Source organism: Acomys russatus, chromosome 17, assembly GCF_903995435.1.
Source record: "Acomys russatus chromosome 17, mAcoRus1.1, whole genome shotgun sequence".
In the NCBI taxonomy this organism is placed as follows: Eukaryota; Metazoa; Chordata; class Mammalia; order Rodentia; family Muridae; genus Acomys; species Acomys russatus.
The window spans coordinates 62,914,274-62,929,198 of NC_067153.1; the positions used below are offsets into that span (position 1 = coordinate 62,914,274).

General features: G+C 53.4%; 2 protein-coding genes across 2 annotated transcripts in view; one reads left to right on the forward strand and one right to left on the reverse strand.

The window, feature by feature from the left end:
- Scn8a (sodium voltage-gated channel alpha subunit 8) overlaps positions 1-5,693 on the forward strand; it is a 179,912-nt gene extending 174,219 nt beyond the window's left edge. Inside the window, exons 26-27 of the mRNA XM_051160368.1 lie at positions 257-527; positions 4,537-5,693. Of these exons, the coding sequence (XP_051016325.1) occupies positions 257-527; positions 4,537-5,684 (1,419 nt within the window). The 3' untranslated portion in view covers positions 5,685-5,693. The remainder of the gene's footprint in view (positions 1-256; positions 528-4,536) is intronic.
- A 5,594-nt stretch (positions 5,694-11,287) lies between these two features.
- On the reverse strand, positions 11,288-12,239 carry Tmdd1 (transmembrane and death domain 1). Its single transcript, XM_051159393.1, has one exon. It carries the CDS (start codon positions 12,185-12,187, stop codon positions 11,288-11,290), a length of 900 nt encoding a protein of 299 aa, XP_051015350.1. The 5' UTR covers positions 12,188-12,239.
- Positions 12,240-14,925: the final 2,686 nt, after the last annotated feature.

Genomic DNA, 14,925 nt, shown 5'->3' on the forward strand with positions numbered 1-14,925 from the left:
GAAGGAGCCAGGGAGGAAGGCAGCCTCCAGGACTGGACAGAGCGGCCAGAGCAGGAGCAAGGCCCCCAGGTATGGTGATGCCAGCACAGGACAGCAGAGGGGCACTTGAGGACACTGAGCCCAGCTACCCTGACGGGCTATGTTGGTGCTCCTGATAGACATGTCACTGAGAAGGCCACAAGGAACTGGGTGGGCAGGGCGGCGGCGCTCTGGGCCTAAAGCTATCCGTGAACTCCTTCCTGCCTCTCCTCCGCAGAACAAAATTCAGGGGATCGTGTTCGACTTCGTCACTCAGCAAGCCTTTGACATCGTCATCATGATGCTCATCTGTCTCAACATGGTGACGATGATGGTCGAGACGGACACTCAGAGCAAGCAGATGGAGAACATCCTCTACTGGATCAACCTGGTCTTCGTCATCTTCTTCACCTGCGAGTGCGTGCTCAAAATGTTCGCCTTGAGGCACTACTACTTCACCATTGGCTGGAACATCTTCGACTTTGTGGTGGTCATCCTCTCCATCGTGGGTGAGTGGGCGGGGCCTGCTCTCCATCGTGGGTGGGCGGGGAGAGGGAAGGAAGCGTGCTCTATTGCGGGTGGGTGGGGCCTGTTCACCATTGTGGGTCAGAGGACCAGAGCTGGCTCCATTTCGGGCGGGCACGGCCTGCTCTCCATCGTGGGTGGGTGGGCAGGCGGAGCGGCCTGTTCACCATTGTGGGTCGGTGGACAGGGCCTGCTCTCCATTGTGGGTGGTTGGGCAGGGCCTGTTCATAGTTGTGGGTGAGTGGGTGAGGCATCCTCTCCATTGTGGGCGGGTGGGCGGAGCCAGAGGAAGGACAAGGATCCTGGCTGTGAGAGGATTTCTCTCTTGGAGCAGTGAATTGCTCAGGGTGGGCAGGGGCCTCGGTTATCCCTCCTGTGTGCGCTCCTCAGTCTCACTCAGGCAGGTCACATGGTGTATTCCTGCTGAGCATCCCCAGCACTGTCAGGTGGACATGCTGAAGCTCAGAAGCAAGAGATAAAATGTGATCTGCTTTCAAGGGATTTAGAGTCTACCAGGAAAGGTAAAAGAACCCTTTTTGTGTGTGTGTGTGGCGATAGCCAGAGGACATGGCTGAGTGAATGACTTGCTTTGCCATGTGTCACCGTCAGGGTCACTACTGCTGTGACAAAACACCTTGACCAGAAGCAGCTTGGAGAGGAAAGGGTTAATTTCACTCAGAGTTCCCCATCAAAAGCAGTGAGGTGCCCAGATCTAGCCAATGGACAGGGCATTCTCCACAGTTGAGTGGAGAGTGTGGGGTCTGACTTTCACACGAACTCTGGTGCCTTATATTTGACCAAGTCCCCTGAATGGGGAGGCCTGGCGGCACTCAGAGGAAGGATAACAGGCTACCAAGAAGAGACTTGATACCCTATGAGCATATACATGGGGAGGAGGTCCCCCTCAGTCACAGTCATAGGGGAGGGGAGTAAGGGGAAAATGGGAGGGAAGGAGGAATGGGAGGATACAAGGAAGGGGATAACCATTGAGATGTAATATGAATAAATTAATTTTTTAAAAAAGCAGTCAGGGCAGGAACCTGGAGGCAGGAGCTGATGCAGAGGCCATGGAGGATGCTGCTTACTGGCTTGCTCCTCATGGCTTGCTCAGCCACAATGGGCTGGGCCTACCCCATCAATCTCTAGTTTAGAAAATGCCCTACAGGCTTACTTATAGCCAGAAACTATGCAGAGGTATTCTCAATTAAGGCCCCCTCCTTTCTGATCACTCTAGCTTGTGTCAAATTGACATATAACTAGCCAGTAGACTGTACAAGAAGAGATCCTGAGTTCGATCGCCAGAATCATGTCGAGGGTAAGACACACACACTAACAATCCCTTCACTCAGGAGGCACAGACAGGCAGATAGATCCCTTGGGTTCACTGGCTGACCAACATGGACCACTTGGTGGGTTCCAGACCAGTGAGAGATCCTGTCTCATAAAACAAGCTGGATAGCACCTAAGAAATGACACCCAAGGTTGACCTCTGACCTCCCCCCATGTAAGTACATACACACATGCACACCCCCACACACATGTGCACTCTGTCCTCAGGGCACACTGCCCCTAACCCTAACCCTCACCCTAACCTTGAAAGGCATCCCAAGTGCCACGCGTGCATGCATTGGTTCCAGGTAGGTCTGGCTGGCCAGTGCTCAGAACCTCGGGAGCTCACCCCGAGCACCGCTGACTGCAGCCTGCTTTCTGTGTGGGTGACCGTGGCTACCACAAGGCAGAGGGCTTCCCCTTTGCCTACACCTCTCTCTAACAGTGAAGTGGGTTGGCATGTGCAACACTGAATCTTGGGACATTTTTTCCCAAGAAAAGAATCCCAAAGCTGAGTTATTTGAGGTGACCCTGCACAAGGACATTGCTTTTTAAGTCACTGCGTACATGCACACCCGCTAGTCCCTGCAGATCTCTGTAAATACAAGGCTAGTTTGGTCTGCATAGCAAGTTCCAGAACAGCCAGGGTTACATACTGAGACCGAAGGGACTTAGTTTGTATTTATGGGTGTTTTGCGTGCATCTGTGTGTGTGCACCACACGCATGCCTGGTGCCCATGAAGGTCAGGAGAGCGTGTTGGATCGGATGGATCCCCTGGGACTGCAGTTATAGGTGGTTGTGAACCATCCTGTGGGTCCTAGGTACTGAACGCAGAGCACAGAGCCATGTCTCTGGGCCCTTGACTGACTGCTTCCATTAGACCGCAGTGCCCCATACAAGAAGTGTGAGGAAGGAGGGGAGGGTCTGAAGTGTTAGAAACAGCACCGTGCAGCCTCGGCAGCCCCTCTCCAGACTCTCCCTCGGCCCCTTGCTGGAAGGCAGTTCTTTTCTGGCTTTGTTTTTAATGTGTTTTGCTTGGATGTATACATGTGCACCACATGTTTGACTGGTGTCCAAACATGGTCAGAAGAGGGTATCAAATTCCCCAGAACTGGAATTGCAGACAGTTGTAAGCTGCCATGTGGGTGCTGGGAATTGAACCCGGGCCTTCTGGAAGAGCAGCTGGTGCTCTTAACCACTGAGCCAGCTCTCCACCCGGCCTTTTACTTCATTATTTTGTGTGCCTGTATGGCCGTGCACCGCATGCATACAATGCCCTGGAGGCCAGAAGAGATGTTGGCTTCCCTGGAATTGGAGTTATAGATGGCTGTGGGCCACCATATGGGTGCTGGGAATCGAACCCAGGTCTCCTGCAAGGGCTCTTAACCACTACGCCATCTCTTCAGCCCCTCTCTTCTGGCCTAAAGCCTTCAAAGGAGCGATTCTGGAGCTTTCTCAATTCCTATGGTTAAGAGACACTTCCCTAGTTAGAAGCTTCGTGTGGGTGAGTGGCTCATCTTGTCTCCTTGGTGCAGAGAAGACGGAGAGTAGCGCAGCCTACGGGGAGCAGCCCCAGCTCACGCTCTGGACTTTCCGTCTCCTCTCTCTTCTGTGGCCTTCCTCCGACTCCCATGTGTTGCTCTTTAGCTTTAAGACAAGTGGTCTGCTTGAGGTAGGTCCACAGAAAGGGCGTCCAGATGTTTATGTCACCTCTGTTTTTGCATCCAACTCTTGACGTCAAGGTACCTGCGTTGAAACTGGCTTCCGATTACACCTTTCAGCTGAAGATCTTGGTGTACCAGGTGGAAAGCCACCCCGGGCAGCCCACTTTAATCTCCAGGGCTGTCTCTCTCCTGAGGAGATAGGAGATGAGAAACAAGCCAAGAATAAGATAAATTGAAAATGTGCAGGGGGCTGGAGAGATGGCTCAGAGGTTAAGAACACTGTCTGCTCTTCTAGAGATCCTGAGTTCAATTCCCAGCAACCACATGGTGGCTCATAACCATCTGTAATGAGATCTATTTCCCTCTTCTGGGGGTCAGGCACACATGTAGGCAGAATGTTCTACATATAATAAATAATAAATCTTTTTTAAAAGAAAATGCGCAGAATAATTAGGACATGAAAGTCAAAGGGAAATATGTCCTGAAGGCGACCCCCTCGTTCTCTGTCTATAGATTTAGAAATCTGATGGCATCATGGGGCGCATTTGGAAAACTGTATGTGCACACATTGAAAAAAAAATGGAAAACTGAGTAGGAAAACAAAGATCTGCTTTGTTTTAGTCATAGGAAGGAATGATATAAAGTCATTTTAATCTGAGGGACCAGTCTTGGAGACAAAAACCAATTCACATCTTAAATATGTAAATATAGAAAGATAGCCTGCGTCACTTCCTAAACACAGAGGATATCTTATTGTTAATGAATTCACACATAGTAAAATTGTAAAAACTTTAGAGCCATTGAGGCCACGGATGCCTCTAGGGTTAGGGGCTGGCTGCCCTCAGCCTGCTCACTGAGCACTCAGTTTCCATGTGCCTGTTTTCTCTCCTCTTCTACGCGTTTGGAGCGTGTCACTGTTTCATTATGAGGGTTCTTCGTGCCCTTTGAACTTCCGGGTGCCCATGGCCTCGGTAACCACGCCCTCTGCTCCTCCCTTAGGGATGTTCCTGGCTGACATCATTGAGAAATACTTCGTCTCCCCGACCCTGTTCCGCGTCATCCGATTGGCCCGCATCGGGCGCATCTTGCGTCTCATCAAGGGCGCCAAGGGGATCCGCACCCTGCTCTTTGCCTTAATGATGTCCCTGCCCGCCCTGTTCAACATCGGCCTCCTGCTCTTCCTGGTCATGTTCATCTTCTCCATCTTCGGGATGTCCAACTTCGCGTACGTGAAGCACGAGGCTGGCATCGATGACATGTTCAACTTCGAGACATTCGGCAACAGCATGATCTGCCTGTTTCAGATCACGACCTCCGCTGGTTGGGACGGCCTACTGCTGCCCATCCTGAACCGGCCCCCGGACTGCAGCCTGGACAAGGAGCACCCAGGCAGCGGCTTCAAGGGGGACTGCGGGAACCCTTCGGTGGGCATCTTCTTCTTTGTCAGCTACATCATCATCTCCTTCCTGATCGTGGTCAACATGTACATTGCCATCATCCTGGAGAACTTCAGCGTGGCCACGGAGGAGAGCGCTGACCCTCTGAGCGAGGACGACTTCGAAACTTTCTACGAGATCTGGGAGAAGTTCGACCCAGACGCCACCCAGTTCATCGAGTACTGCAAGCTAGCAGACTTTGCCGATGCCCTGGAGCACCCTCTGCGAGTACCCAAGCCCAACACCATCGAGCTCATCGCCATGGACCTGCCGATGGTGAGCGGGGACCGGATCCACTGCCTGGACATCCTCTTCGCCTTCACCAAGCGAGTCCTGGGAGACAGCGGGGAGTTGGACATCCTGCGGCAGCAGATGGAGGAACGGTTCGTAGCGTCCAACCCTTCCAAAGTGTCTTATGAGCCCATCACAACCACCCTGCGGCGTAAGCAGGAGGAGGTGTCCGCCGTGGTCCTGCAGCGTGCCTACAGGGGACACTTGGCGAGGCGGGGCTTCATCTGCAGGAAGATGACTTCTAATAAGCTGGAGAACGGAGGCACACACCGCGAGAAAAAGGAGAGCACCCCGTCCACGGCCTCCCTCCCCTCCTATGACAGCGTGACGAAGCCGGACAAGGAGAAGCAGCAGCGGGCCGAGGAAGGGAGAAGGGAGAGAGCCAAGAGGCCAAAGGAGCTGAGAGAGGCCAAGTGCTAGAGGAGGAGGCAGAAGGGGAGCTCGCGCTGGCTTAGCACTGGCACGGGACGCAGAGCAGCTGTGGAGACGGCGTCATCGTGCTTGGAGACCTACACCAAACACAGTCCGCTTCCGTGTGACACGGTTGCACCTTGAGCAGTGACCTGCTGGGGGGCAGAGGACCCTGCTCTCTGGACTCACAGGTTTTCTATCGCTTGGGCAGATGGTTACTGCATGTTACTCAGTCAATGCAACTTAGGACTAAACTCAACAGGATACAAAACAGAGGCGGCTGCCGGGACCAGCAGATTGCCGTCGCAGCCAAATGGATTTTATTTTATTTTGTTTTGTTTTGTTTTATTTTGTTTTGTCGATTCTCAGAAGCAGAAAGCATCACTTTAAAAGTTTGTTTGTTCGTGCAAACAATATTTGTGTTCCTACTAAGCGAAGCAGCAAAAACACACAAACACGCACACGCACACACGCGCGCACACACACACATTCATGTCACTAATGTCCGTTCCTTTGACATAAACGGCATCTTCTCCACAAGGGTGTCAGGCAGTTTGGAGAAGGGTGCGGGAAGACAATCAGGTCCCTTCAGGCTGAGGAGGACTTGCTCAGGCCAATCCCAAACAACCGTGCTCGCTCAACGTGTAGAGACGACTTGCATGCTGGCATGCTGTGATCAGGAGTCATGCATGAGACCCATTCACAAGCCACTGTTCCACCTGCCCTCCCCCGCGTCGGTCAGCCTCTGGACAGGACCCAGCCCTGCTCCGTCCACAGGATCTGCAGAAATGGTAAGAGTGCCGCGCCGGCTGCAGCCCTTCTCTCATACCCCTCTGGGTAGGGGAACGTAATTAACCAATTGACCACCACCAACAAAAACATGCCAACCCGATGGATCCGTTGTGTGTACGTGTTTAACAGACATCTCTAACCTACAGCCATTGTTGCGCACTTCACAAGGTAAACCATCCGATGCTGCTCCATCCAGTGTGTGGGGAGACTTCGGCCCCGAGTGGCTTGTACTATTGTCACTGTAAAACCAAATCCTAGGGCTAAAACAAACAAACACATAGAAAAAATAGTTCATTTGTATCTTGCAATATTACTATGATTGTTTAGCCTTCGTGCTGGCGAACTGACGATTGGGGTAGAGACCAAAGTGCTATTCATAGTAGCTAGCATGTTACCCCGAGGAGGCCTTTGGGGGGACTTACAGAAACCTTTCTTTGGGGGTCATGGGATGCTTACTTCCTTTAGTGTCACGCCTATCTGCATTATGGCTTTTCTCTGGGCTCAGGTAGACATAGAAAGGAGGCTCAGATACTCTGAACTGCCCTGTCCTGCAGAAGGGTTGTCACAAGTTCCTACCTGCATGGCTCCCCCTGCCTCCATCACATTCCCCTAGCCAGCAGGGCTTCCCTTCCCAGCTGACCAGGGCCGGCTGAGGGCAACAGTGCTGTCTGGGGTGTGGCTGTGGGCTCTGCCATTTGCGATTAGAATATTGGTAACGAGCAGGGACCTGAGCTAGAGATGGAGCTGCCTCTGGACCAAGGCCGGTCGGTCTTGTTTCTGCGCTAGCTTTTGTGAGAAAGGGACTCCGTAGTAATTCTTAGGGTGTCGCTCCCCCTGCCGTTTCTTTTCAGCCCATCTTGCCTTCTGCTTAGTGGCCTGCCCACTGCCGTCGGGGGAGTGCCACGTCTTCATCCTATCTCCTGCTTTACAGAATACAGTTCTTAGTCCAGGATGTCTCACCTGACCACAAGCTTTCACAGCCAAGACGCTGCACTTGAATGTCGGAAAGTCTCTCTGAACCAAAACAACACAGCCCATCACTAGACACATTGGACACACCAGTCTGCCTTGCTGTTGAAGCACTTTGGATGTAATCTCACAGTCCACTTGGCTAGTTTTGCATAGAACAAACCACAGCCAGTCAGTGAGCAGAGCTTCCTACCACGTTGGACCGATAGATACCGTCCAGCTCTCCTGAGCGAGGACGCCGTGACCAGCTCAGGACCTGTGTCAGCGCCCCCCTCCCTCCCCGCGCTAGGACAGAGAGAGTGTCACGTGCAGGCGACATTGTAAACAGCACAAAACAGGAGCTGACGTGTGGTTATTCTTTTTAAGAGAATTATAAATACTGTAATATATAATTTTATTTTATTGGCATGCCTTTTGTAAATACAAATTACTGACTTATTAAATAGGAAATGGCTTCTGGCTTATGCCATTGTCATGTTTATTTTTATTTTTTATACTTTCCTTTCTTCTTAGAACTTAGATGCTGTCAGCCAGTGTATACCCCCCAACCAGACAGACAGACAAAAAATTTTTTATTGCTAATGGTCTTTTCCAAAACAACAAAAAATATATATATTTTTGTTCCAATGTGCAATAAATTCTAACCACTTCTATGCAAGATTTGGCTAAACTTAATCATTGTTCTTAGGTCTTGAGATGGGCAACAGCTATTTGATCCTGCTAGGAACACTAAGCACCATGCTCTTAATGTCCTTAAGCTACTAGGTCTGACCCCTGGTCCCCCACCCCAGCCCCGCCCCTAGCTCCGCCCCCAGCCCAGGGGCTGTTCCCTCGGTTCCTCACACCCTCCGACAGCTTCCTGGGGAAGAAACCACCTTTGCTCGCTCTGAACCTTCACTCTGATTGGACCTCTCCCACCAGTGCCCCTCACCCTCAGTCCCTCCATCCAGCCACTCCTCTCCATCCTGCGCCCCAAGTCTCGTGAACCACGCCATCACCAGCAGTTCACACCCACAGTTAACAGGCATTGAATCAGCTATGGCAGTTTTTGGTTGGTTTCGTTTCGTTTTGCGTCCTCACTGAGTGAGCAAGTGGCAACGCTTTGCCAAATATTCACGAACCTATCAGAGCAGCAGCCAGTGCCGCTGCGCATATATATATATATAGATATATAAATATAAATATTTATTTTTTTGTAGCCAGGTCCTTGGTGCAGTATTTATATTTCACAATCCTTTAAAAATAAAAATTAAAAAAATAAATACAATAAAAGGACAAAAAGCAAAAGTCATGTGATGCTATTCATTTAAAACGCAGAGTGAAAGCCCCTGAGCAGCAGGTGCGGTGGCGACTGCTGGTTGTGTGAAGGCACTTTCCCCTCTTCCTTAACTCCCCTGAGGCTTTGGGTGAGGAGACTGGGAATCTAGAGCAGAGGCTGAGAGCAGGGGGTCACTTCTGCACCCAGGTGGCCGTCTGAAGCTGTGGGCAGAGAGACAGCTCCCCGTCAGGGCCCCTGGAGCTTCAGTGCCCAAAGGGCTTCTTTCATTTTATCACCACAACCAGTGTAAACTGTAAAAGACCAGTAGTGTATTAGCAAATGCATGGAGGCCAACGCTGCCCTAAATGAGACGTGATTTTTTTTTTTTTTTTGAAAAAGGGGGGGAAAGTAAGTTATTACAAGTCAAAAGGAAACAAAATAAAAATGACCCTTTTTACCACACGAGGGAAGCCTGCCTTGGCGTGTGTCTGTTCTTGAGTTCTGGAAGGGCTCTGGGAACCGGGACCCTGGAGCATTTTGGGGAAAGGAGAAAGGGAGCCAGAGCCTCCTGATTTCTGGCTAAGTAGAGACTGCAGAGAAAAGCCAGGTCCCGACCCCCCAGCTCCCTGCTTGCCGATTGCATGTGGCATGGCTCCTTAGCCTAGCGCCCTCCTTCACCGGCCCCACCCAGCAGAGCCCCCAGACAGGACTTCAGCCAACCCAGCTGGTCTGGCCTTACTTCTGCCTTGTTCATGGATATGATTTAAAACTATCCCCCATCTCCCAAAGCTAATGCCAGCTCGCTGCCCAGCGGCTTCCACTCCACTAGCTAGTGCTGGGCTCTGCCCTCCATCCACTCCTGTGATGAGACCGGCAGACTGGGGCCGTCGTCCCCTTCACATTTGTGCAGGGGAGGGGGCACCCCCAGGGGACATCCCTCTCCAGGCCATGTCTCCTGGTCCAGGAACACTCAGGAGGATCTTGAAGTGCCCACTCTAGTAACTGAACTGAGAGAGATGGCTGGTAGGTCAGTCCCGTCCGTGTCCCTCACCCCAGCCTCCAGGCCTTCTGTGGAGGTGAGATTGCCATGGCTTAGGACTTGGTGATTTGAGTCCTGGGCGTCTTCTGTAAAGATGCCTCTTTCTTTTCTCAGATGTTGCCCAAAGTTTTTGCAAAAAGCTTCCTTCATTTTCAGGTACTCTCCCCGCCCCCTAAAGAATCCGCTGCCGTCAGTCAGCCGGGGGCGTCAGGAGAAGAGGAGGTCTGGGTTGAGAGGCCAAGACTTGCCTGTGCTTCCTGCTGCCTCTCGAGATTGCCAAGACATCCTCCCTTAAAACACTCCTGAGGCGCCCCTGACCCTGACCCCACTGCTGTTTGCTGTACATAAGAGGCTAAGTGGGGTGAAGTGGGCAGGTGTGCACATGTGGGGTGTATGTGTGTGTGTGTGTGCGTGCGTGTGTGTGTGTGTGTGCGCGCGTGTGTGCAAAGAATGTATATAGGTAAAGGGGAGCGTGGTCCAGTGGTTCCAGAAGAGGGACAGAACTGTGTGTTCCATCCCTAGCTTGACCGCTGGCTCGCTGTGTGGCCTTGGGCAAGTCACTTAACCTCTCTGTGCCTCAGTTTCCCCCATCTGTAAAATGGGGGTAATAATACTGACCTACCTCACAGGGGTGTTGTGAGGCTTTAAGTAGATGTTTTGTAAAGCGTTCTGAGATACAGAGACAAAGGCGCCAGGGAAGGGCAACGTACACTTCGGACTTGAGGAAGAGGAACTAGTTAGTACCATAAGCGCTGCTATTCTGAGAGCCATTTTAAACTGCACTGCTCCACCCCCCGCTTCTCATCACGAGGACAGCAGGTCGAGAAGTGTCTTTCCTTGCACTTGCTTCTGGGGTTTGTGATTCTTCTATTTCCCCCCCCCCCACCCTGGCCCCGCCCCCTTGCTGTATCCCCCCCCCCCTTCCTGACCCCTTCGACTCTTTCCCTGTTCTGTTTATGCTGAAATGGCAGAAATGCTTGAGAAACGAGAGTGTATAAGCGGATTGGAAGTTTATAGTCTGAATTTTCAATTTTACTTTGTACTGTACATCTTTTTACTTTAGAATTTGCAATAAAGGGTTACGTCAATCTTGTTTTCAACTCTCCTCTTGGACTGGCCTGTCATTCTGTCATGGCTCTCGCCCCAAGCCTGAGGAGGACTCCCTAGCTACTGGTCCTCCAGAGGTGGGTGGGAAAGTGCCAGGCTCCCGCACCTGAGTGACTGAGTGGCTCTGCACACTCCGCGTGCACACTCTGGGCTCCCTTAGTGCACATGCACTGTGCGCTGGGGCGTGATCCGCAAGTCACAAGCAAGGCTCTGGTTTCAAGAGGCCAACTGCGCCACTAAGGAGTGGTGGGCAGCTTCCTGGCACGCAAAGACAGAAGAGTGAACCCAAAAGCATGGCACAGGGCCGCTGGCAGCACTGGGGACCCTTGGGCCGGCTCCCAAGGCCCACGCCACCCACTTCCGTCCAACCAGCGACAGACTGCAGCCTCATTTGCAAACTTTATGGTGGCATGGCTGCCGTCTGGCTCACTGCCCGCGTTCACAGCTTCACAGCGGCGGGCAGAGGGGCGAGGGCCGCTGCAGCGCCCATGCCCCGGTCAGGAGCTGCTCTGCTTCCGAGCCGCTGCAGGGCGCCGAAGCTGGCTTGGGCAGGGAGAAGGCGGGAGGGCCTCGGGCACGAGGCCACACGGGGTCATCATCGCCTCCCGTGATCCACAGTGTGAGCACCGTGATGAGCAACCCGGTGCCTAGCGCGCCCAGGAAGCCGGCGAGGAGGCCGAGCGCCAGCGGTCCGGCCCAGGCTGCTGGACTGCGCGTGTAAGGGGGCTGAGGCAGGCGCTCCACGATCAGCTCCAGCTCATCCCAGGCGGGCAAGGGGACCGCAGCTCGGCGGTCGCGCGGGGCCGGGGCCGGGGCCGGGGCCAGGGCGGGGACCACAGGTGGCTGCACGTAGCTCTCGCCCGACCTGCGCAGCTGTAACGTCGCCTGCTGGTGCAGGTTCTTGGCCAGCTCCCGTGCCACATCGGGGCGGCCGCTGTGCCGTAAGGCCCGGGCCACGCGGTCCCAGGACAGGGCTGGGGCCTCGGCCGCCAACCAGGACGCCAACGCCTCTCGGCAGCCATCAGAGACCTCTCTAGCGTCGGCAGATCGGTCCTCAGGCCCCTCTGAAGGCTGCAAGGCTGCGGCCCGCCGCTGTTGCCCCACCCGGCCCTGCACCCGAAGCGAGGGTGTGGGCGGCTTGGGCCGCGCCAGTCGGTCCTCTGATAGCCTGGCCAGCTCGGTGTCCAAGTCAGGCTCTGGCGCCTCGAGGAGCGATCGGAAGTGGCTGCACTCCTCCGGGGTCAGCAGCTCCGCCAGGCGGACTGCCGCGTGGGGGCCCATAGCGTCCAGTGCGCTCGTGGGGGCCAGTGCCCCACTGTAGAACGCCAGGACCAGCACCCACGCCATAGCTGAACCTGGGGGAGAGGTTCCGAATGCCGAGGCTCTGTTGCAAGGCTGAGGATTGTGGCGCAGCTGAGAGGAACATTCGTGGACCGCTCAGGGTAGAGAGAACTCAGCTACCAGGGAGAACAGATCGGAACGCTCAGGGTCTAGGAGAAAGGCTCCCAGCATCACAGACCCAATGAAGGGCGGGAACTGGTGGCCCAACCCATAGCCATGGCTGCGGGATTGGCTGCGGGATTGGCTGGGAGCCCGGGCACTACACTGTACTCTAGACCCACTGATACCCCAACTTCCACTAATTCATTCACCATCCTCTAACAGAAACCCCAGACTGTCTGCTTGCTGTCAGCCCCCAAATCCAGCCAAGACCCGGAGTCTCTCTCAGCATGCTCTCACCTTTGCTGGTCTTCTCATCGTCTTCTCAGGATTGGGCGAATTCCTGATTCTCCCATGCCCACACACGGGGGCCACACTTACCTAACATTTCCCAAGGTGGCTTGACTGTGGTTTGGCCTCCATGGTGGATCCTGCGGTCTCAAGCCTTCTGGGAGCCACGAATACAGTCCGCACACACCATGGCCCCATCTCTTAAGAATCCCCGCCCGCTACCACACCCAACACACAGCTGCTCGCCTTGTTTACTGCCTCGCCCATGAGACTGAGGGCCCCCCACAGTACCGGAACAGTGACTGTAGGTAAGTGTTCAGCAAAGGCCTGTGACTCAGTGTGTGAATTCCTGTGGACCGGACCAGTGCCCTGTCCACAGCCCCTCCCCCACGGGCTGAGGCTTCCTTGTGGTGTACCGGCTCTGCTGGGGTGGTTGAGAGTCAACCTCAGGTCTCCCTACTTCTGCCTCCATTTTGTGCTGTGACAAACATGGATGGTGCCAACACCACCCCCTCCAGCCTCCACATTCTGCTGGACCCTCTACCCCTCCTACCTGTGTCTGTTGGGGGGCGGGGTGGCATGTGCTTGTGCGTGGCTACAGGCCTGAGGCTTCATTCCCCTAGCCAGGGTCTCTCAGTTGAGTCCAGAGTTCACTGATAGGTCTAGTCCATCTTACCCTGAGAGATCCCCTACTTATGCCTTTCAAGGGCTGGAATTACACGAGAGCTGCCACACCAACACAGCTTTTTTGTTTGTTTGTTTTGTTTTTGTTTTTCGAGACAGGGTTTCCTCTGTGTAGCCCTGGCTGTCCTGGACTCCCTTTGTAGACCAGGCTGGCCTGAACTCACAGCGATCCGCCTGCCTCTGCCTCCCGAGTGCTGGGATTAAAGGCGTGCGCCACCACCATCCAGCACAGCTTTTACTCTGTGCCTCGTTCCCTACTTGCTGGGCCATTTCCCCAACATTCTTGAGAGAAGCCATGTGTCCTTCATTGGGATACAGAAATACTTTGCAGTGACTGTATCACCATCAAACAATCGTGCCAGCTGTGAGAAGATATCCATGACATACTCCCAGCATCCACAGCTGGCTTTTTAAAAAATGTATATGCAAATATTATATCTGCATATACACCTGCCCGCCAGAAGAGGGCACCAGATCACACTATAGATGGCTGTGAGCCACCATGTGGGTGCTGGGAATTGAACTCAGGACTTCTGGAAGAGCAGCCAGTGCTCTTAACCTCTGAGCCAACCTTCTAGACCCACAACTGGCTTTTACAGTCACATATTTATATGACCTGTCTAGGAGGCTGTCCCCACTAAGGATTCTCAAAGGTGTCCTTGGCAGTTTGGGGCAGTGTTACACTAGGCACATGACAGACTGCAAGAGGACACATCTGGACCTCCAAGGACCAAAAGGTAGGGCTCTTTGAATCCTGGAAAAACACACATTTGTCTCTCCCAGAGATTGCTTCTGGCTTTGCCTCCTATGAGCCTGTAGTGCACCCTAAGTTTCCTTGGCCCGCAGTTTCCTTGGCCTACGGTGGACGGTCCAGCTGTGGCAGGTAAGGAATTGAAATAGTAGAGGGTCCCAGCTTCTCCACAGAGCTTTTAAACAGTTTATCATGAACTGTCAACCATAACTGGGACTGAAAGACAGTGAGGAAATGGACAAAGGACCTCACGTGGCCTGAAACACTGTACTTCAGGTGTCTCTACACTTTGCCCTCCACCTTGCTCCACCAGGACTGTGCTGCTGCTCTTGAGGGCGCCTCTTCCTCCTCCCCTAACTATCTGTGGAAGGACCAGAAACACTCAGAGCCACAGCCAGGACACTGACAGACCGGAGTAGCCAACACTCCCCCACATCCCACTACCCCCAAGAAATCCTCTGGATACCACACATCATAACTTTAATACTGTGTAATATTTTCTTTTAAAATACAGTCTCTTCTGAGGTAGACAGACCACAACTGCAGAGATCTTCAGACAGGAGATAAATATGCACATTACAACACACAGCAAAATGAGGTAGAAATGGTCACAGCTGAGAGAGAGGATCCCAACCCAATATTAGCAGAGGGAGTGGAGGGCCGGCGCGCCCTCCCCTGCGCTCTATCCCTGGATTCTTTGGTATGCCCCCCCAACATTGCTAGGGCTAGACCCTCCCTGCCATCCTGCCCCATACTCGTGAGGTAGGTGCTGCAGCCGGAGGCTGTCTTCTTGTGCAAAGCTTCTAAACCGGGGAACAGGAAGAGCCCAGCAGGGGAAGTGGGGACCCTGGGGATTGGCCCATGAATTCCTACCCAGCCCCCTGGAGGTGCTGTTGCTTGAAGGGACAGCTGGGTTCCC

Coding starts and splice junctions, on each gene's coding strand:
- Tmdd1 (XM_051159393.1), bottom strand. CDS start 12,187: ATGGCGTGGGTGCTGGTCCTGGCGTTCTACAGTGGGGCACTGGCCCCC.